This window comes from Dermacentor albipictus, chromosome 3 (genome assembly GCF_038994185.2).
Source record: "Dermacentor albipictus isolate Rhodes 1998 colony chromosome 3, USDA_Dalb.pri_finalv2, whole genome shotgun sequence".
In the NCBI taxonomy this organism is placed as follows: Eukaryota; Metazoa; Arthropoda; class Arachnida; order Ixodida; family Ixodidae; genus Dermacentor; species Dermacentor albipictus.
Genome location: NC_091823.1, coordinates 261,612 through 283,054, shown reverse-complemented (window position 1 = coordinate 283,054; position 21,443 = coordinate 261,612). Strand labels below are relative to the sequence as shown.

The window sequence follows — 21,443 nt, the reverse complement described above, 5'->3', positions numbered from 1 at the left end:
AATGTCGAGGTCGGCGGCCATTACTTGACAGCCAATTTTGTTGCCAATAGTTTGTATGACCGTCGCACAGTCCTCTCCTTGTGTGCAAGGAATGCCCTTAATCTTGACGTTGTTTAGTCGAGAGTATTGCTCGAGTTCGTAAACTTTCTTTGTGAGAGTGCTGTTTGCTTGTAAAGCTTTGTTTTCGGCTTTTAGCTCATTGTTTTCGGCACTCAGGTTTTGGACGAGTTTGCTTAAAAATTTCCCGCTAGTTTCCAAACTATCAGTTCTTTTCTTAAGTTCTATGATGTCTATACCTGAATCGCTCGCCCTCAGCAGGAATTTCCCCAAAATGTCATCAAGTAGTCTTTCGCTTACGTTTCCAAGCTTGGATTCAATGTCATCAATCCTTTTGGCGAGCTCTACATTTGTAGGCATTGTTCACCGATCAGACCCGGAAGGCCACGCGAGACGACACAAGCTTGGCAGTACAAGTTAACACAAGTTCTGCAGCAATATTGGAATTACAAATGACGACGATACCTAAGCATATTGTAACGAGCAGTTAAGGGAGTCCAGACACAACTATTTATCGTAGGTTAACTTGTGCCCTGGGGGTAAATAAAAAGGGCTGCCGTGTTCTAAACAGGAGATCAGGAATGCCTTCTTCTTCTTCTTCTTCTCTCTCGAGTGTCGCTTCACCTCTTTTTCTTGTACACGCCGACAACGGCCACCTATGATGCGAGTGCGTGCGGCGGAAACACGTGCCATTTTTTCGTCGTCTTTTCCTCCAATATGCCATTGTCCTATGGGGGGGCACACGAACCTGCGCACGTTGTTTAAATATGTTTCTGCCTTGTATGAATATGACTAACCTGCAGAGGCAAAAAATGTTGGTCAGTGCATGTTGCTATTGCTACAACTGCTGCCAGAATAAGGTGCAGGTACCACTGCGTCTCCTTTTATCTTCTTCCCACTGCGAGCTGGTGGCGTAAGTGCAACGCTGGTTCTGACAGCACCGAAGATTCTTGATCCGCGCACTTTCTGAAGGCCGGGACGCATGTGGAAGCCAATAGCGGGACGTTGATCATGGGGAGCAAAAGACAACAACACTAGCCTACAGATGCAAAAAACGTTGGTCAGTGCATGTTGCTGTTGCCACAACCACTGCCAGATAAATGTGGCATAACAGCTGGCACTTTTGGAAAGGGAAACTTCCACGTATCCCCACACAAGATCTTAAGTCGAAATGTATTTAGCAGCACTGACTCTTTTGATTTGTTCCTCAATGTTTGGTACCAGGTACAACTGCTCAGGTTTAAGAGTGTCTGTGCTTACCTTGTGTTCTACAACTTCTTCCAGGCTGATTTCAGAGTTGGAGGTCACCTTACACTCATTAAACTCAGTATTAATGTCATCTGGCTCTTTGATGGTAAAGTTAACGACTCTGCTCCGCACACGACTTCATCAAATTGCAGTGGTATATACTCACTACCTTCCTGCAACTGGGCACTTTCAGAGCATAATTAGTATCTGAAAGTTTGTAATTAGTATCTGAAACTCTAATGGGTCCGTACCAGTTAACTTCAAGGTTGTTCTTTCTTGAAGGTCTATGGATCATTACCTTGTCCCCAGTGTTAAATGTTCAAAGCCTCGCATTCCTGTTGTAATAGAACTTGGTGTTTTTGTGTGCCACGCCCATGTTCTTTTCGACTAGTTCTTGTGTTGCACTTAGCTATTCCAGCAGATTTAGCACATACTCTACCATGAATCCTCCCACATCTCTCTCAACATTCTCAGTGGGGAACGGAGTGTTCTTCTATACACTAGTTCTGCTGGCAAGAACCCTGTACAGCCTCATGAAGAACCGTTCACAAAGCAAACAAAGTAGCCGGGAGACGATTCTCCCAGTCCTTCTTGTGCTCGTAACAGAGTGCCTGCAAAACTCGATTAAGCACTGAATGCCACCTCTCTACACTATTTGACTGAGGTAGAAAAATGAACTGTGTATTAACTCTACCCCGCACTTTTGTAAGAATGTGGAAGTCAGTGAGCTGGTGAATACTGACCTTTTTTCTGCCTCGATTTTGTCTGAAAACCCGACTCGAGCAAATAAGCATGTCTACTACTTTGATGGAGCTGAGTTTTTTTCATAGGGATTGCCTCCGGAAACTTTGTAGCCAGACACAGCATCGTAAACAGCTACCTGCAACCGAACTTCGTGTTTGGTAGAGGCCTTACCGTGTCTATCACAACTCATCTGAAGGGTTCCGATATTAAGGGCACTTACCTTTAGTGGAGCTTTCCATGTTTCTTCCAGTTTCCCCGAGCACTACCAGGCGTAACATGTTCTCATAAAGTTTTCTATGTCTTTGAAACAGCCAGGGCAGTACTATTCCTCAAGCAATCTTTCTTTCTATTTGTTTATGCCTAGGTGGCCAGACCACCCATTTCTATGACCCAAAAGGACCTCCCAGTAGGTACAATTAACTGATCCAGAATTCTGCCCTTTTGGTGTCTATAGTGCCAATATAAAAAGCCACCTTTCTCGTTCATCGTCACGTGGCACCTAGCAATGCCTTCTTTAGCTGTTACATGTAATTTAGCCAGGCTTTGTCATTCTTTTGCTCAGCTGCCAGTGACTCTCTGTCCTCATGTAAGAGCCAATGAAAGTTCTTTGAGGCTGATGATAGTAACGAGCCTGTCTCGCTTGCGAGTGCGTCATCTGGCTCTCCTTGCAAGCGTGACCTTTGACACATGCCCTGTGATATGCTCTCGTTAAGCTGGTCAGTTGGCAGGACTTCCTCAACCAGTTTTTCATCCCTTGAGCCTAGCTTGGTTTCTGTTGCTGAGGCTATCTCTTTTGCTACTTCTGCTGGAGCAGCTTTTGCATTTTCAGATGAAATCGACGCGACTTGACGTGCTTGAGATGCGTTAACACTTTTACTACGCCGTCTCCAAGCTTCAGGCTTTTCTCACACAGTAACTGATATGACCAATTCGAAAAAGATGTAAGGGTACTGCAGTGGTGAGAATTTGGAAACTGCAGCCTTGGTCACAAGCTCCCCAAATGGCCCACTGATTCTGACTTTCGTCGTCGTCAGACAGACCCTGTGTTCTTTCACAACCTGTTTAATTCATGCTACTTATCCGGTGAAGTCGTCTACCGTCACGTAAGACAGATGGACAATGTCCATGGTGGCAGCACTGTCTCTTAGCACCCGACATGGTTTTCTTTTGATATGCAGGTTGTGAACACCTGGGCATAAAACTTCCATGTTCTCGTCTCTTCCATCCACGTATGAAAAAACTAAGCTAGGCTTCCCGCAGTGCATAGCAAGATGTCTCAGTTTTTGGCACTTATAGCAGAAGATCGATCTAAAGGATTCGAATTCCCTTTACTGCTCTTTTTGGATGGTTTTGCCACTTGACTTCTCTTCACTCTTTTCTGACGTCATTTTCTCTGCATCTACATGCTCCGATTGTCCCATCTGCGATGCCTTTTTGAACAGAAATTGTTTAAGCGGTCTATTTCGACCGTCCCAATTTCCGTCCTCGGCATTCAGCTTTCTATGCGTTGTGTACTCTTCAGCTGATTCGGCTGCCCTTTCCACAGTGTTTACGTTCCCTCTGTCTGGCACCCACAGCTTCACAGATTGTAGGATGCTTTTCTAAAACTGCTCTAGACGCATCCACTGAATAATCATTTCTCCACTCTCGTACACTTCCGCGCTTTTCAACCACTCAACTGGGTTTGCCTTTAAGCCATATACAAACTCTAGATATCCCTCACTAGCCTTCTTGCCTGTGCTTCAAAACCTTTGCAGAAAGGCTACAGCTGAAAGGCAGTACTTCTTCAAAGGCTAGCCTTAACCTTCACATAATCATATGCATCTTATGCACTGAATCTGGCGATTACTTCAGCAGCCTCACATGGTTGGTAACATAGACAGAAACCACTGTGACTATGTACTCGGAGCGAAGTTCATCTTCTTGCAAGTCTTTTCAAAATTTTCTAGGAACAAGCCTGTCGTTCCCGACCTCAAATGGCTTTAACAGCCTGTCCATGCGGTATCATTTTACCTCGCTTAATCGTCCCAGAGCCCCTTCACTCGCTTGAGACAACTCCAAATGTTTGCTTTCAAGGTCAAGATGCATTTTTCTTGCGATCTTGCGTTCCTTTCTGTCCTATTCTTTTTTCTCCCATTTATCTCTTTTCCTAAAGAGTTCTAACCCTTCCAATGTCCTCCTCACTGGCCTGTTCGGAAATCAGCTTTAACACTTCCGATTTCATGATTTCCTTGTGTAGCTCTAGGCCCAGTTCTTCACCGACAACCAACGATTCATCTCTCAGCAGTGTCCTCAAATCCATGATTGCTATTTTACTGCCTTGGTCCTGCTCGCTAAACAGGACTATGTAAACACAACCTAGCTTCTAATCAACAATCCAGCTTCGCTACTGTTCTAAACTGAACAACCACACAATGAAGCCTAAAGAGTCGAAGCAAAAAGCCTTTCAGGTTGCCAGAAATTTTGACACACACACGTATGTCGCGTTGTCATTAGTCAGACCCGCATATAGTCAAAACACTCTCTCAGAATCATCATTGTGAAATCAATTATACCGATGCTCATGCCCCATTCCCGCCGTTGCTGCTGCCGCCACCATGGTGCTGTCCCCCTATCGACAGCACATGTGTGGATCATGCACTGAGGGTCTTGGAGGGTCTATTTAGATACATAGTGTGTTTGGTGGCAAAAACAACAAAGCGGTGCAGATGCAACGCGTCAACTCTTTGCTCCATTGATCCGGTGGCGTAGCCATGAAAGCCAGGCGGTCTTCCACTGCTGGAACGAGCATTGTACACACGCCACTATAAGCACATTAGCGCTCTTGCTGAGCTGCAGTTTTCACGCAATGGTCTTAGCGGAACAGACAGTCAACGTTAAGCTAACACTCTATAAGTTTTCACATGGTGCTGACTAGCACCGATGGGTTCTCGTTGGTCTCGTCTCGTGCACCATCAAGCTGTGATGACTGCAATGCCACTGGCAGTATTCCTCATAACGCCAGCGTTGTGAGATGCCTGGTAGCTGCCAAGACGTTGACCCTTCTTTCCGGCAACAGCTTCCTTACGTGCTGCGTCGTTTGCCATGTTGCACACCATCCTAGTAGTTCGAACACAACGCTAAACCATGCTGTAGCTGTCATTGCTTCACTCTTTGGGCAATACTGCCAATTTAGTTTTTTTTTTTTTTTTTTGCTTCTTCCACAAAAAGGCATAGAGTTTTGCAAAACCAAGCACTCACTGAAGATGCAGCACCACGTTGCAAAGTCCATTTTATTACCTCTGGCGCCAATTGTATGAGTTGGGGTCGGGCATTTCAAAAGGCGTTAGCTGGCCCATGCCATCGTCCGACTAATCCATGCTAAGGATGTTGTTGAAGGGAGGAACATGTTCTCATTGAGAACGAGGAGTATGTGGTTTATTTGCTATATCTACATAAGGAGTGGAGAATGTCGCGTCTCGTCAGTCTAGCATGACTGAATTGAACTACCCCGAGGAGTTTGCTTAAACTCCCTCTGTCCTCCCTAGATTTCTAGGCTAGGGAAAGCTGCTGCCCCACCTTCATCCACTTGGAGCGTCCAAAGTCGTCGAAGGGCCCATGTTGAGGCGATTGCACACACAGTGCCCAAGTGCTGCAATTCACAAAATGTAGCTGCACCGGCAGGGGCCGCCTCTGTCAGTAATGCCACGTGGACAGAGGGAACAGCAACAAAAGCGGCGTTTATTTCCTAAAGTGCAAAAGCATTTGTGAAGATCCGGTGCCGATAGGCATGCAGATCATTGTTCTGGATGTCTTTCTTTTTTTCGCTTTCTTTAGCTTACAGCGACCCGTCACATGACTAGGTTTAAGTTAACATGATGGGCGTGAAAGTGTCATGGCCGGTTGCAAGTATTTGCTTGGACAATGGGTGAAGGAGGAGATGTGAGGCGGGGGTAGGAGGTAGTGAGCGAATGTCACACGAACTGTGGGGTTCTCGCCCGTACTCTTGGGACTAAAAAACGACAGCACAGTAGTGCAAACAACCACACGAGCATTTATTTCACCTTTCATAGATCAGTGCCTGCTAGCCGAGTTGCTATCCATAAAACATGCCAATGGGCGCGCGACAAATTGCGGAAGTTCGACTCGCCGCGACTGGATAACGAGCGAATATGTTCGCCCCATGCTGCACACCAATGCCTGGTCGTTTGCACATACGGTCACGCGAATGGTGGCGCGTTCGAAAGGTCCTGTTCGTCCATTCCGGGGTAGGCCTCGCAAGACAGTCTTGCAGAAGCATGGATCAGCGCATGCGCAGGACGTCCGCACCACTTGCCGAACCCGAGCCAAAGAGGAAGAGCCTCCTCCCTGTCGCGCCTGACTGACCCCGCCGTTGGGTAGTGCTAGCAGTGGAACACTCGCGCCATCTCTCGTGCTACCCTGCAAGCATACCGACTGCTGCCATAGAGTCATGCGCCGAAGCCGGAGAACAGGAGACAGGAGCTATGTGGGAAAACAACATATCAGGGCACGCAAGAGGGTCGCACATCCCCACAGAACTTACCGCGACCTTGAAGATTTCAGAATCTTTGACAGGTGGCAAATCACTCTGAACCGAACAATGAAATGGCGCAGATGGTGCCTGCTCTTTACTGTCGGCTAAACCCCTCCATACACGTTTTCGTTGACCAGGTTAAGTACTGCAAACTTAACCTCTTCCTCTGCTCTCCTTCCTTGCTCATCCCCTCAGTTTCTCGCATCAAGCGCAACTTACATATCTCAGCTTCTGGTTTTAAGTGTAAGCGATGTCACTGCTGCGTAGCAGTGCTGGCATGCAACAAGCGAAAATTCTGAAGCCAGAAATTCCGCAAGCAGAGGAACTGGAAATGGAAAGACCAGAAGTGGAAATTCCGGAAGCAGAACTGGCTTGAGCAACGAATCAGGCACCAGCGGCGCACATCAAAGGTTGGCGCTACTTGGCAAAAGTAGCGGTGGCGTGGGGCTGGAGAGGCTTTTCTGTCGGCAAAGGCTATGTATGGATGGTGATCAAGTCGCCTGATGTTTTGTCCTTTTGTCTATCATGCAGATTGGCCTTACAATAACCCACATCCCACCTACTGTAAAATTTGGATAACCTTTCTATATTTTGGAGAAAAAGTGAACAGGAAAACTTTCTATGTGAAAAATAAAATGTTGTGACTAAACATTCCACTATTCCATTAAGGTCCACTATTCTACTGACAACCTCATTAATAATCAGTACAACAGATGGTCACTCATTCATTAGTTTCGGAGAGAAAAAAGCACTTCATTCTATTGAACAGAAATTTTATTGATAAAAAATATTTTCCTGATCTCCATATACACCAGAACACCGTGAATTCAAAGGGCGCTGCCATATTGATGAGCGCCGGTCGCGCCATCTATCCCAAGCGCCGCGAAGTAGCAGGCCTGGGCTGCCACGCCGGGAGATGCGACCCGGCGCGAAAGCGAAACTTGGACTTTTTAGCTGGGCGGAAGGCGTGTTTCGCGTTTTTTCTAACCTGTCATTTTCGCTGTCTGGATTCAATCAAACTTCAAGACCTCATATAAGTCCGCAATGGCCACACTGAGTGCTGTGCAGACTGCAGAAGCGAATACATCGGGTAGGTACGCTATTACGTTTGTATAAACCGCACGCTATGTGCTAGAACACGTGTGAGCTTTTTGGCACGTAACTTGTGAAGGAATTTACAGCACTGTGTTGGTGCCATATATTATTAAAGCATGCAGAACACTGTCATCTGCACTTTCAGTTTGGTCTTGTTTGTCATGGTCTCTACTGGGTTGGCTGCGTTTGGCAACCAACTGGCGAGGTCGTTTGACTGCCTGGTTAGCAGACGCCTGCCCTTCACCACCTGCACATTGAAAACAAAATAGATGTTATAGTAAGAAGGGCTGTAGTTCTTTCCCATGCCATCACTGTTGCGAAGATATAAAGTCCTCTCAAAATGAAATAGAAAATACACCAGGCCAATTGTATCGTGCAACCACTTAAGAGTACAACATTCAGAACAAAAGCCTACAGCACTCGAACAAGCAGCATATGATGCTAAACCTGCACTCATTGGAAAATGAGGTACTACAGTAGTTATAATGTTCAACTACATGTGCAGTCAAAGCCCGTATAACACGGCGAGCATGACAGATGCAGGTGTTGTACAGTTGCACAAACCATGACAGGGCACGTAAAATTACCATCCCTACTTAAAGCTGCATCATCAAGACCCCTTTGGTACAAGACAACAACCGCACCTGCATTCCAAGAAATTAGCCCCACCAACTGCAGCTACCTGGTACCAGACCTGTTTCGCTTGTGCGAGGCCATCGGATTGTTGGCGCTTCCTTAGAAAAGCAAACAGTAAAAAAAAACTAGTGAGAACGATCAAAATTTTGTTACAAAATACAAGAATAATTAAGCACCTTATTTTCCTCGCCATATCAACGGAAATATTTTGCGCTTTGCCCCGCATAACAGCCCGCACGCAGTTTAGAGCTCAGGAGGCTCAAATGAATTCGTTACGAATGACACCTGCAACACCAGCTCGTAAAGGTAGGTGCGCTGCAAGAACACTTTCGGCGACGAGTAATCGTTGTTTATGTCTTTGTGGACGCATGCTACGTGACGAGCCGACTTCGGTTTACTTTCATTAGCAATAACGCTCACCAGCAAGGCCTACAACTTGTCGTTCACGCTTAATGGTCATTCTGTGCACCAGCTGCAAGTATCGCTAACCGCAAACTCAACTGTTCCGCTTAACCGTCGGGAGCTCTGCCTGAATGAAAACACGAAAAGCCTTGCCTTTTTGTTATAGCCAAGGCGAAGCACTGGCGCGGGATTCTGCTCTGTAGGCTTATTGCCCAGAAAGTGCTCGGAGCAAACCTGCGTGTTACACGTATTACGTTTGTAGGGCGCAAAGTTGAACGTGGCACCAAAATATACACAGATTGAATACTCACTTGTGCATTTTCACTGGGTTGGTAGTTCTTCCTATTCACTGCAGCTATCCACCGGTGGCGCAGCTTGGCATTCTTCATTGCGGATGGAAATCGGCGCAGGCTGAAAACACCGCACCGGCACGATCCCCTACGTGTGTTGTGCTCTTCGCAAACAGCGCTAAGCAACCTGCTCCTTTTCCGCTGGTTGTTTTGGCATCCAAGCACAACACAATGATGCCCAGATGACTTCTTCTACTTTGGATCCGTGTGAACGGGCACATTTCCGCACTTTGGAGCCCTAGAGCTGGGGCTTGCCATGTCTACTGGTCGCCGGCGAACACACTTTGGCAGCCCAGTACAGAAAGGCGCCGGTCGACCGGGCAATCCGGGTGCGAGAGTATGCGTTCGGTTAGTCTGGGTGCGAGACTAGCGTGTTCTGGTCTATACTTACTAGAACTGAGTGGTAATCAGTGCTGGTATAGTAATTTGGTGTTTACTTTAATAAGAGTATGGCACTGTGTATCTTGATTTCTGTGTACCTATGGTACTGATAACTTGATACATTGTTGTTATGCAATGTTGGAAACTCCTGAGCATGTGCAGCACCATATTTTTGTTGCCTAAAGTTAGTCATCGCAAATAGCGTGAAAATTTTTTTGATATTCGATATCTGATTTTATATTCGGCTTGCTTTACTTGATTAAATTTGAGATTTGTTTTGAAATCTACTAATTATTACTCGCACACCCCTAATAGATAGCACTAGATTTATGAAAATTACCGATACATTAACTTTATTGACTTGTATAATATAGAGATAACAGTGCTGCAAGAACATTGTAAAAAAATTTTACCTTTACAATTCCATTTAGAGACCTAAAGAAGGAGAGTGTGCCTATTGCATTAGGCTCTACTGTATTGTAAACAAACTACTTTCTTTCAAAGAGGCCCCCATCTTAAAGGATACATCTATAGCAGTGAAATCACATAGGTTCATAAAACACCTCCAAAGATTGCTTGTAGCACGTCCAAGTGCTTCTGTGCTTTTCTAAGCCACTAAAGTGCATTTTAAGCACATCTTAGGACACCACCACTTCATTGTAGTCCATAGTAATGACTGCTATATGTTGGGGGGGGGGGGGGAGGGAGTAATTTTTTATGTTTGGATTGAGTTTATGAACCAGCGACCATTTACTGCTTTCACATGGCTTGGCCACTGTAAAACCTCCATGTAATATAGTTTGCAACTTCTTTCATGCGCCTTCTCCAAAAGCCTATTCTACTGCTCCAAAATGCATCTGGCTCCTCCAAAAGCTGCTCTGACATGGCAAGGGCCAGTAGCATAACTGCCATTGTCTTTCCCTTGCAGGCAGCATCCATCAAGGACAAGCTTGGTCTGGGCACTGTGTCCCGGTTGCCTGCCGACACACCCGAGGAAGAGGCCCGAATGGCCAACCACCTGGAGCATGCAACGCCGCCATTGTCTGGTGGAGGAGTTCCCGTCTCCCCAACCAAGGATGGTGGCACACACATACGCACTGCCTCATTCGACATGTCAGACTTGCCAGCCACCCCAAGGCGGCCCATGTCACTGGTGCACAGGTTGGCCTTGCATTCACCACTGTGTGTGCGGGGTGACTTTTTAATGCGCAGCAGTCTTTGCAAACTTTAGGCGCTTTTAGTGTGTCTATCTATCCACCTAGCTTCCTACACCGCAGTGCTGGCAGTGCCTAGCAACTTGAGCCACTGGGTGCAGGCTCATGTTCACAATGCAATCGCGGTCACTGCATTGTCGTCATTCGAGCTTCATCATCCGACTCTCACCTCCGATTCTCGCATACTACCTGCATTCGAGTGAGGTGGTACGTGTAAGAACATTCGGGCATCTCGGCTGTGGAGTACTGAGTGGTGGTTGCCGTCATACAAACATCCATTTGAAAGCAAGTTTCTCACGCGTGTTGATTTCGATCACCAGACAGGAACGCACTGCCTTCTCATTCCTCTCCACACTTGCATCAGACTTTCCTGGTCCTTATGGTATTTACAGGGCCATTTAATCAAGCATCGAGGCCTGCTCTATTGTGCTGCACATGGAGTCTGAGTACGGCAACACAGCGCCGAACTCCAGCATGGTAGCATCATTACAGCCACTCAGATTGATCACCACAGCTTTTTATGCTAACAAGGAAGCTTTTACAGAGCCATAGCTTCATCAAAAAGTGCATGAAATCAGACTTAGCTTTCCTTGGGGGTATACTTCCGTAGCTCGAGGATGGTGTACTACTGTGGTACAATTAAACCTCGACAAAACAAAGTCGGTCAAATCAGTGATTTCCTTCGTTAGATCAAAATTTCGTTAAACATTGATGTAACGAACTTCAGTATAATGAAATTCTTGATATAACAAAGTACTTAACTTTTCCTAACCTCTTGTTAATAAAACACCAACCTTAATATATAACAGAATGTGTTGTATGCGATTTCAGTATAGTGAAATTTCGCTTCCACAGCAAAGGCATGCCGAGACAATAAATGGAAACTTCCGTGGACACAAATGGTTAAATGATTGAATTACAAGTGCCTGCTTGCACATGTGCCTCTTTATCATGTGCCACATGAAAGAGCGACTGCCGAAGTGAAGGCGCATCATGTTCCATAAGAAGTCCAAGTGCAATAAGATCCTATCATCCCCCGTGCACTTTGTGGTTTAGTGCAAGTGAAAGTGGGCGAGGGTGAGAAAGAAAGATGGTGGCTTCACGCACAAGAGCCGCCTCTGAGTGTTACGTAAGTTGAGTTGGAGCGCGTTGCAATTTCTGGCGTGTGTCTTGGCCTCGGTTGCTCATGGCTGTGTGCCGCGTGTACAAAAAGTAGGCGAGCCAAGACAACGCGACATCATGTAAATTGTCTTCCCGCACGTTTAGTATTGAAGGTTGTGTATTCTTGAGTTTCATTGACCCATTGAAACAAGAGGCAGATGAAGCATTCGCTCCCCACTGCCGGCTCTTTTCATGTTTGCGTCGTCCCAGTGTGGGCACCTCTATCAACCGCAGGGGCAGAGTGCACGCGAAAGCATGGCTGGTTTCGCTTAATTCGTACCGCCTGTGTTAAGGTATTGTCAACTTGGCATGAAACTGTATTATTCGTTGCTGACTTCCAAATTCATGAAAATGAATTGTTTTCTTATTCAAATTTGCTTTTTCTGATTGCCCGATTATTTCAAAAATTCTGCGGCCCCTTTCTGTGTAAGAAAAATCCATCAGCAGCTGTACTTTATTTGTATAAGAGGTCGAATTTCAAACCAACAGAATTTTTATATAATGAAGCAAATTGCTGATTTTACCTACTTCATCATATCAAGGTTTAACTGCACTCAATTTATACCTTTTATGCAAATAAGTACAGTTGCTGATGGATTTTTCATACCTGGAAGGGTCCACAAACTTTTCTGAATTACTGGACAATCAGAAAAAACAAACTTCAATGAGAAAAGCATTCATTTTCTTGAATTTGAGAGTGTACGACGAAAGACATGGTTTCCTGCCCTGTTGATGATGTCTTCGTATTGGTGGTACAAAGCAAAGCCAGCCACACTTTCGTGCCCACTCCACCCCATGGCTGTAGCGTTGCCGGCAGCAGGTAGCAAATGTTTAGTCTTCTTCTCGCTTCAATGTGTCTTCGAAGCTCGACATTACGCAACCTCCAGTACTTATCACATGGGAAGGCACCACATAGGATGCCATGCCATCTTGGCATGCCCACTCTATGCACACGTGGCAGATTACCTCTAAAACAGAACAAGCAAGCTGTGTATTCACTGTGGGGGGTCTAACCCATACCTTTGAGACAATGGAACGACAACACAGCGCAAACAATCACAAGAGCATTTATTGCACCTTTTATATACTAATCCCTGCTAGCCAAATTGCTATCCACAGAACATGCTGATGGTCGTGCGGCAAATCTAGGAAGTCCGACTCACCGCGACCTGATAACGAGTGAATATGTATAGACGGCAATGCCTGGTCGCTCGTGTGTACAGTCATGTGAATGGCGGCGTGCTCCTAGGCCTCACGAGACGGTCTCGCAAAAGCATGGATCGGCGCACGCGCAGAACGTCCACGTCACTTGCATACCCAGAGTTAAAGAGGAACAGCCTCCTCCCTTTCACACCCAAGTAACCCCGCCGTTAGGTGGCGTTAGTAGAGCAACACTCGCGCCATCTCTCGTACTACCCTGCAAGCATACCGACCGCTGCAGTAAAGCCACGCGGCGAAGCCAGATTACAGGAGATGGGAGCTATGCAAGAAAACAACATATCAGGGGACGCGTGAGAGTCGCGTATCCCCATAAGGCCTATTGACTTCTCCAGATTGTAGAAGGTTACGACACTGTCACTTGTCAACCAACGCTTGCTCCTGCTTTCTGTTTGCCCAAAGTAGAAAACCAACATGCAACTGGCATTAAAGCCCCTAAACCAAGTAGGAACCTAATGCATCCCTGGTGTTTTAGCAAGAAAAATTGTCTAACGTGTTCCACTATGATGACCAGTTTTCTGAAGTCAGCTTTGCCGCAGTACTGTTGTGTTATGCAGTAGAGCAAACAAACCCTGCAAATGTGGTTCGGGTTTCATATTCAATTGCATCACCCAGAGGATTTTTGGCCTAATTGATAAAAGAAATGGTGTCTGTTAGGATCGGATAAATACTGCACTCAGATATTGTCAGCTGGTGTTATTGCTTGAAAACCTTCCTAGGGCAGGTCAAAAATAGGCATTTTTGACAGGAGATGACGTGTGTTCAATGCATTCACTGTCCCCTAAGTTTCTCCAAGACGCACGCTACCACTATAGGGGTCACTATTGGGATTACCATAGCAGTATAGCGGTCAGGTGTGTGCATGCCAACTAGTCAAATTGAATTATCTAGTGAAGGCCAATTTTAGAATCACAATACGAAAGTTTGGGTCCATATAAATGCATGTACACTGGCCAGGACCTTCGGTTGGATCAAATGAAATGAAATATTATATTAACAGAAGTCTCATATGTTTGTGGTATTCACACTTTCCTACTAATAACCATCCTCAGACGGCTAAAGGTTGTTTAATTGCACAGAGTGCTCTTCATGTTCAACCTCCTAAAACTGAGATAATCCCCTCATGTGTCAAAACAAATCTACTGTCAGGATAGTCCTTATTCTGGTGCCATAAACATCAAATATGAGAGCGCAGCTCATAGGCACACTTTCTTGTGGCGAGTGTGGGCATTGTCCCTTGTAACTGAGCAAACATACACAGCAAACGATGAAAGCAAACACAGAGCACAGCTGAAGATGAAAGACGGTACTAGTGAAGAGAGTGCAAGGGGGAAAGTGGAAGACGAAGGTGCAGCGGAACCATGAAGCAGAAAGCTGAGGGTGAAAGCATGAGAAGAAAAGCGTAGTGTCGCACAAGACAGGCTCTGCGGCGACAAGAGCTATGAGATGGCACCAGAGTAGCACGCGTCGTCTGTATGGAAACAAAGCACTGCATGAGCGGAGGTCTGTCTGCGGTGGCTGCTGTGAATCGTGCCCATGTGTCACCCACGCGCCATTTCTCGCGATCTCCCCATTAGCGAGACAGTTGCACCACATTTCTCTCTGTTTGCAACATGCCGTATTAGACAGAGTGTCTGCACTAGCCAATATATTGCAAAATGAAAACACCATACAGCTACGCTTAAATTTCGCAAGTAGCATCGTACTCGTCAATGAATTTTTATGCACTTGTTTCAAAGTCTCACTTAATGTTGCAGTTTCATGTGTCTTGGTGGAAACACCATTTATTGGGAAAACCTGAGAAGAGAGCCAACAAGAGTGTCGAAATGTTCTTTTGAAGTAGCATGTAGCTTCAAAGTTGTTACTGAAATGCGTGAATAACAAAAGCGCGCTATGAAATATGGTGTTCTCTGGCTTGTTCCATGAGTGTCATGATGCAAGCACACAGGCAGGCCACCGTGCGTTTAAGTGCATGCTCAGATGCAAAAGAGCTTCACAAGAAAGCAAGTATGTGTAGTAACTCACGTTTGGGTTGACTGTCTCTGTATGCAGGGAGCTCTCGCTTGACAGCGTCTTCTCACAGACAACTGCTAGTGTGACCAATAGTGGAGCGCCAACCCCCACTAGTGAGCCCTCAGAGCCTGCCCTAAGCCCACAGGATGACATTTTGCCCCCACCGTAAGTAACAACTGTCTTGCACAAACCCTGTCTTTCTGTAGTTTACCATAAAACAACATTTTCTACAAAAACCTCTTCTGGCAGTCCATATCCTGTAGCCACAAACAACAAACATGCTGTCTCAGTGAGCAAAGTGGTTTGGCTGTGCTTATGTATCTGTGTTATACCTGAGTAGTGCGTCCATTTATGGTATTTATTTCATTATAAGGAGGGCACAATTGCAAGGTGCGAGTTTAGTTAGGGACCCGCCCCCCCTTACACCCCCCCCCCCAAAAGTAATGCAGCCTACTTCCATTATTTCGACCCTGACAATACCTACGAAATTGATTAAATTATGAAATGGGTTGAATTAAACAAGATGCAGAAAAAACATCAAAACACACTGCTGATTAATTTGGCAGCATTTTTCCGATTCTGACATGCTCCTTAATAAATGTGCACCCACTTTCTATGTGTCCAAAGTAGAAAACTAACATAAAAATGACATTAAAGCTCCTCAACAAAGTAGAAATATAATGTGAACCCGATTTTTTAGCAAGAAAAATGGGCAAGGGTCTAATATATGTTGCACAATGGTGACCATTTTTCTAAGCTTCACTGCATGCTTTGTTTAAATCAGCTTCGTCGCAACACATTCTTGTTGTGCAGGAAAGCGCACAAACACCGTAAAAGTGGTTTGGTATTGTGTCCAATTGCACCATGCAGACAACTTTCCGCCCAAGTTTAATGCAAGAACTTAAACAAATAATGGCACATGTTTGAAACATGTAAATTCTGTAATCAGACATTGTCAACTACAGTTATTGCTTGAAAATCTTCTTAGGGCAGGCCGGAAATAGGCATTATTTATGGGAGATGATGTGTGGCAACACATTCACTGTCCCCTAAACTCCACCTAGACCAACGTTGCCACTTCAAGGGGTTGCTATTGGTGTCGCCATAGTGCTGACTGCTCAAGTTCGAATTATCCACCTAAAGACAATTTTAGGACTGAAATAATGAAAGTTTACACCCATAGATATGCATAGGCACCAGCTGTTGCCTTTCGTTGGGATCGAATTAACTGAAAAAATTAATTAATCCGAGTTCAAATAATGGAAGTCAACTGTCATACAGCTGATGGACTATTTAGACTCAGCAGGGAATGCCAGAAATACCGAATAATCGGGAGTCGAAGGAAATGAATTTGAAAAATGAATGAAACGAATTCACCAGAGCTAAACAAAAGGAAAGGAAGAAATTAGAAATATAAATAAGTAGTATATTTTTCAAGTGGCCAAGACAGCTTGTGAATGTGTTATGCACATGTTTGCATGTGACTACATCAATATGCACCTTTTCTTTGTTGAAAATTGCTTGCATGCTACAATCTAGTGTGAAACCTAAAGCTGCATTAGCTCTAACCATCAGAGCCATTGACAAGCATCATCACCATTGACAGAATCACTTTGATTGTGAAAGCTTATTCGAACGAAAAGTTAAATGTGCTAAGCTAGTGGCAACACATCTTGTGCTTTCGGTGTGTGAGAGCTTGGCATTGCACGTTGAACTGGCCTAGTCTACGTGTGGGCACTATTTCGTTTGCAGTGGTTGAGGAGTCATTCAAGAAATATGGAATATTGAGTGCAGCAGACACCATAGGAAGGTTGACTCATGGGACATACCGATGGCATGGAGTGACAATAATGCGCATTGAGTGCAGATAAACTTTCATTTCAGTGAAGGTAAACGCTGCAGGAAGCATGCTATATTTTTCTTCTTATAACATTGGCTGTGCATTAGGTTTGGGGGTGCATCATTTTCTACATTGAACCTATAAAAATTTGGGTAATTTCCCTAGTTGTTCAGCTAGGGAACACTCAGCCCATTAAGTCACAGACACATGTATGCAGTATTTTCCCAATTATAAGTTGCACCTTTGTATAAGTTCCGCCCCCCACTTTTGGAAGTATTTCAGAAAAAATTGGTTTAAGTTGCGCCAGTATAAGGTGCACCTATAGTTTCAACAAAACAAGAGTTACAGCCATTTTCTGTAACCATACTCCCTCCATAGTTGGCCATCTATTTACAGCAGACAGAAATTCTGCAACTTTTACAACTTCACTGTGAACTAACTATTAAGACAAGTAAATGAAACTCGGCGTAATGATAGAGTTGTCTCTGTCAGCATAATAAAATGGCTCGGAGTAGCGTTTAGGCCAGGAATCTGCACAGAACATTGATGAGCATGTCCAGTAGTAGAAATGAAAGAAAAGGGTTTTTACAGCGAAGCTGTATATAGCTACCCTCCGGCGGTGGTCAATGCCCACCTGTCTATGTGTCACATCGACTTGAAAAAAATATTTGTCTCGTTTCTCGCAAATGCTCTGTAGCTCTCAATCTAACGTAGATATCTTGGAAACAATCATACTGAAATTGGCTGCTAAGATGACTCTATCATTATGCCGAGTTTCATTTACTTGTCTTAAATAGTTCACAGTGAAATTGTAAACGTTACAGAATTCCCATCTGCTGTCAATACATGGCCAACTACGGAGGGAGTATGGTTACAGAAAATGGCTGTAACTCTTGTTTTGTTCAAACTATCCCAAAAATGAATCATACTGACGCTAAGATGACTCTATCATCACACTGAGTTTTATTTACTTGTCATAATTAGTTTGCTCACAGTGAAGTTGTAAACATTACAGAATTCCCTTCAATACGTATGGCCATGTACGGAGGGAGTATGGTTACAGAAAACGGGTGTAACTCTTGTTTTACCAAAACTATTTCAAACCAAAATATATGACCATTAGCTGCTAAGACCACTCTAACATTACACTGAGCTTCATCTGCTTTTCATAGTTACGTAGTTCAAAGTGAAGTTGTACATATAGTGGAATTCTCGTCTTCCATGTGGCGGTAGTTACACACATCACTACTTCATAAAAGAATAAGAATAAATCACTTTACAGTCAAAAGATGTATTAGTTGTCTGTGTCCTTCAATAATAATGATGATAATAATAATAATAATAATAATAATAATAATAATAATAATAATACCTGTACTATATACATAGATGCGTCAATTGAAATAAAACACACCACAGCTTTGCTGCTCGTCCTTCACAGGGCTGATGAATTTTTCTTTACATTATTTACACTGGCTTCAAATACGAAGCCTACTCCATGTAGGAGCATATTAAACAACTGAGCTCACATTAGGACACGTCAGCACACCTCTCATTGCACCAAAAGCCTCCGCTTTTTAGAACAGTTGTCTTCCCTATGAGAATAGACTAGAGAATCTGATGACTATATCTCGGCCAATCACATTCATCGAATTGGTCACAAAAGCCCTCCCATGATGTCGCACCATTTTGCCGGACTAAACCTCCTTCTGCCTTCACCTTCACCCGTGCATATGGCACAAGCACACAGCAATCTGGAAAACCGAGGTCGACATTGTTCTCACGGTATCCTTTCACGTTGGCTTCTTTCATCAATTAGTTCAGCCTGTCAGGGTAATGTTCAGGCAGAGTGATCTTCACTGTAGTTGTCACCTTGAAGTGAGGTTTTCCATATATGTAATTACTAGAGGGGAGCAAATATTCGGTAAATTTGATTGCTCTAGAGATCCGCGCAGTGCCACATGTCACTTGCGCTATGGTTTCCCTCATGCTCGATGCCGCATAAGCAAGTGCTTCGTTGCTCTCAGCGAACACGTCGCAGACAGGCCACCCCGGCAGATGTGGTCACGGAATTTATCTCTGCGAGCAATTCTGCCTTACTGCATGTGCTCCCCGATGTTGGCCCAATACAAGGATCACATGGCACTGCGTCAGGCGGGGCTGGCGCTGTTGATGCAAGGTTTGTCGAAGTTGACAGGACTAATCAAAATGATAACCCAGTGCCAAAAGAGAGAACAGCAACAAAAGCAGCCTGCATTTTGGAAAGAGCGAAAGCATGTGCGAAGGCATGTAGATCATATTAGATACGCGGTGACAAACTTAGCATTGCTTAAATAGCCATCTATCTACACCGCACGCATGATCTCAGGACCGATCAATGAGCCAACTGTACACACATATACCGGCAAGCACTTTGCAATGACTGGCAGCTTGTTATCACATCTGCCAGCGGCGACTTTTTGTCACGGCTACACGTCATGGGGCATTAGGCCTAATCCGCCTTTTGCGATGCATTGTGGCGCCACTGTGCGGTGGCCACGAGAAACGATTTGGCAGGCGTCGCTCTCGCCGCGACAGACAGCCGCCGCACGCGAGACACGTGTGCAAGCAAGCAGCGTGTGAGTGAAAACTGCAACAACGTGTGCGCACAGTTTGTCGCCGTCCGCTAGCCATGGAGCCCGCTGGTGACTGCTTTGTACCTGGAGGTTTCTTCAGCGTGACGAACGGCTGGAAAAAGCGCTTCGGTAACGTCAAAATACCCACGGAAGCGCAGCTCGAAAAACACATGGTGTCGAGCGGAGCGCGCTTCGCGCGACAGCAAATGAAAGGAACGATGTTCCAAGAAGAAGGATACGTGCGCAACGTCATGTACAACGACGTGTCAGCAGAATCCACGTGCGGACTTTTGCGTAGTATCTGCCTACCGTCAATGAAAGGCGGCTATTAAATCGTGCACGCCGCGATTTCCAAGGCGTCGGGCTCCATCCTGGCTGGTCATTGCCTCTGCCCCGCAGGGTGAGCAAGCTTTCTATTCTACATCTGGAGCGCGACCTGCATGAACCGCGTGCTGGACATTTAAGTCTGATGGGTTAAATTTTGGAATTCATAACTATACCGGCCCTGCCGTTTTGGGCTAGCTGTTTGCTTATATAAAGGTACGGTTGCTTAAATGTTGAAAAAATACACATACTGTAAATGAAGAAAGCGGGGAGTTCTTGTTTTTGCGCATTTGCATGTATACCGATCGACACGGTCGTGCAGCATACCAATTTGCACTTGTTTGCGACCGTACACAGCCTTGGATTATAACGAGAATGACTTCCAAGTTTGGCTGTTTACTGTAAAACCGCTGGTTGTACCTAACTTCGTGCCGGCATAGCTGTCTGACAAGCCGCATCGCATCGTTCAATGATGCTGTTAATGTGTGCACATGGTGTTACAAGGCCAACGCGCGAGTGGTGGTGTGCGGCTCATGTCTGAGATTGGCGCATGTATTTCACGTTGAGTGACGTGAACTTAAACCCGTTCTTTCGAATTCATAAACATTTGATCCCATCTTTTCCTTGATGAATACCTGTTGAGCATGAAAACTCATCTCCTCTTCCATTTTATTCTTGCAGCCTGAGCGGCACATGCCAACATTTTGTTGGGTTAATCCTTCATGCCATTCACTTGGCGCAAAAGGATGCGGCAACGTGCACGGAAGTTCCATGTGCTTGGATTGTTCCTGCCCAAGGTAAGAATGCTACTACTTAGTAAGCATTAGTTAACATAGGAGGCGGCAAAAGTGCCTAAAAAATCTGTGATCACACTTCCGGCCCCTTTCTGCAAACGGTTCTTTGTGGCACCGTGTTGACCATTTAACGTGTTATAAAGTTTGCATTCGTGGTAGCAGCTGTTGAATATCAACTCATTCACACAGCTACATTGTTTACAGCGTACATGAGTATTGGTATGTGGACAAATATAGGCTACTGGTTTTAATTAAGAACACATATTGGTGTCGCTTCATAAATTCTTAACTACAAGACCTGCATAGAGAAAAAATAATCCCAAACTGCAACATTTAATTTTCTTACAATGGATGTGGTCGTTGGCTAAACATCACAGGAAGCACTTAAAATTTCGTTATTGTACTTGTACAAACAAAACTTTTTTTTTCAGTCAAAAAGCATGAGCCACCTCTGCCTCTGCAAGACATCACTTTTCACACAAGGAAACATGAAGGTGCGAAAAGGCGGCGGTTTGATCCACTGCCAGGGCTCTCACCGAGTGACCCATCTCTGCTTGCTGCCGATCTCGAAAAGGTGGCAGCAAACTGCCTGCTTCTCCGTTATATGAGCAAAGAAAACTCAGGAGAATCACTTGCAAGTGCTACACTTAACTCTGCATGCTTGTGATCTGTTAAAATAAGAGTTAGCAGTGTTCCATCAGCATGTGACGACAGACAGGAACAGTTTGAGAGCCCCTTTTACTGTGCTTTTATGCGAAGTACAGTTTGCATCAGTATAACACTAATGTCAGTAGTGTTTATATACGGTGACTTTCTT

General features: G+C 45.0%; 1 protein-coding gene and 1 long non-coding RNA gene across 5 annotated transcripts in view; both read left to right on the top strand.

The window, feature by feature from the left end:
* Positions 1–21,443, top strand: part of tweek (transmembrane protein KIAA1109 homolog tweek) — a 576,634-nt gene that overhangs the window by 462,223 nt on the left and 92,968 nt on the right. For all 4 annotated transcript variants that reach the window (XM_070534911.1, XM_070534912.1, XM_070534910.1 and 1 more), the window contains 2 exons: positions 10,376–10,608; positions 15,093–15,218. In XM_070534911.1, the coding sequence (XP_070391012.1) occupies positions 10,376–10,608; positions 15,093–15,218 (359 nt within the window). The remainder of the gene's footprint in view (positions 1–10,375; positions 10,609–15,092; positions 15,219–21,443) is intronic.
* Positions 19,843–21,435, top strand: LOC139057138 (uncharacterized). Its single transcript, XR_011512576.1, has 3 exons — positions 19,843–19,908; positions 20,514–20,629; positions 21,058–21,435. It is a non-coding gene; the product is annotated as an uncharacterized lncRNA (long non-coding RNA).